This window comes from Curcuma longa, unplaced genomic scaffold (genome assembly GCF_044706935.1).
Source record: "Curcuma longa cultivar G26 ecotype Majalengka, Jawa Barat unplaced genomic scaffold, ITB_CL_G26_1.1 contig_11083, whole genome shotgun sequence".
Taxonomy (NCBI): Eukaryota; Viridiplantae; Streptophyta; class Magnoliopsida; order Zingiberales; family Zingiberaceae; genus Curcuma; species Curcuma longa.
Window position 1 is genome coordinate 1 of NW_027428787.1, and position 1700 is coordinate 1700.

Sequence of the window (1700 nt, forward strand, 5' to 3'; positions counted from 1 at the left end):
CTGTTGGGTTGCAAGGGTGCAAACATAGTCCCACATCTAAAACACATGGGAAAGATCATGGGTTTAAAAGGATGAAAAGTATCTCCATTGGCATGAGGCCTTTTGGGGAGAGCCCAAGAACAAAACCATGAGGGCTTAGGCCCAAAGTGGACAATATCATGCCATTGTGGAGATGTGGACATTCTTTAGACCCTACAATTGGTATCAGAGCGAGGCCGCTCTTCACCGGACTAACCGCCGGATGAGCCATGATCCAGATCTAACCATGTGGGGACCCTCGGGGAAAACAAAGGAAGTAGGGGAGGCTCGGACCATGAGGGACATGGCAGCCGGACCATGAGGGACATGGCAGTCGGACCATGAGGACATGGCAGCCGGACCATGAGAAATGGCAGCCGGACCATGAGAAATGGTAGCGGAGCTTCCAGTGGTCCTTTGTTTGAGGGGGGGATTGTTGGGTTGCAAGGGTGCAAACATAGTCCCACATCTAAAACACATGGTAAATAAGATCTAAATCTATCCAAAGCAAAGACAATAGAAAGAAGCTCCTTCTCTGTCGTGGTGTAGTTAGCCTGCGCAGCATCCAAGGTTTTCGAAGCATAGCAAATCACGTGTGAGGCTCCATCTACTCTCTGTCCCAGCACAGCTCCTACAGCAAAATTCGAAGCATCACACATTAGTTCAAAAGGCAAATTCCAATCAGGTGGCATAATGATAGGAGCTGAGATAAGAGCCTCCCTTAATTTCTGAAAAGCTTCTTTGCATTTTTCGTCGAAGCAAAACTCCACATCTTTTTGCAAAAGCCTCGAGAGTGGAAGAGCAATCTTACTGAAGTCTCTAATAAATCTCCTGTAGAATCCTGCATGGCCAAGAAAAGCTCGAACATCCCGTACGCATACGGGGTAAGATAAAGAAGAAATAACACTTATTTTTGCAGGATCTACCTCAATACCTTTCCTAGAGACGATGTGGCCCAAGACAATTCCGTGCTCAACCATAAAATGTTTATATACAAAAGAGCTAGTCTTTTCAGTATACTCCAACAATCTCCCACTTATACTAAAAGACTATGCTGTCTTCTGCTGTCATCCACTAAAAGACTATGTTGTCTTCTCTGCCATCCATCTGATCCCCATCCCTTCAACGTGCCGATCATAAGCTCGCCGGAAGGGCTTTGGTGAAAGGATCTGCCAGGTTATCTGCTGATGCGATCTTGGCGACAACGACTTCTCCTCTTTTTACGATTTCTCGTATCAGGTGGTACTTGCGCTCTATGTGTTTACTTGCTTTGTGGGCTCGTGGTTCCTTCGAGTTTGCAACTGCACCACTGTTATCACAATAAATTGTGATTGCTTTGGGCAAACCAGGAATCACATCCAAGTCCATCATGAAGTTCCTGAGCCATACAGCCTCTTTGGCTGCCTCTGAAGCTGCGACATACTCAGCTTCCATGGTGGAGTCTGAAATGCATTTCTGCTTAACACTCCTCCATACTATGGCTCCACCTCCTAAAGTAAACACATACCCAGAGGTAGACTTACTGCTGTCCCTATCTGATTGGAAGTCTGAATCTGTGTAACCCACAGGGACTAAATCGTCTGACCGGCCGCAGTCCAATGTCCCTGTCCTGGATTACTTTGATATCTGCTAACCATGCCCACGGCAAAGCAGATATCCGGTCTAGTACACAGCATGGCATA

At 46.6% G+C, this 1700-nt stretch overlaps 1 protein-coding gene across 1 annotated transcript; it reads right to left on the minus strand.

Annotated features, from left to right (window-relative positions):
* Positions 1 to 611: 611 nt before the first annotated feature.
* On the minus strand, positions 612 to 1452 carry LOC141815827 (putative mitochondrial protein AtMg00860; the record flags this gene model as incomplete). The annotated part of the gene is made up of 2 exons (XM_074703701.1): positions 1365 to 1452; positions 612 to 859 (listed from the first exon to the last, which is right to left on the minus strand). Coding segments are annotated over exons 1-2 (336 nt in total), but the record flags the coding sequence as incomplete, so codon positions are not given.
* Between the last annotated feature and the right edge of the window lie 248 nt (positions 1453 to 1700).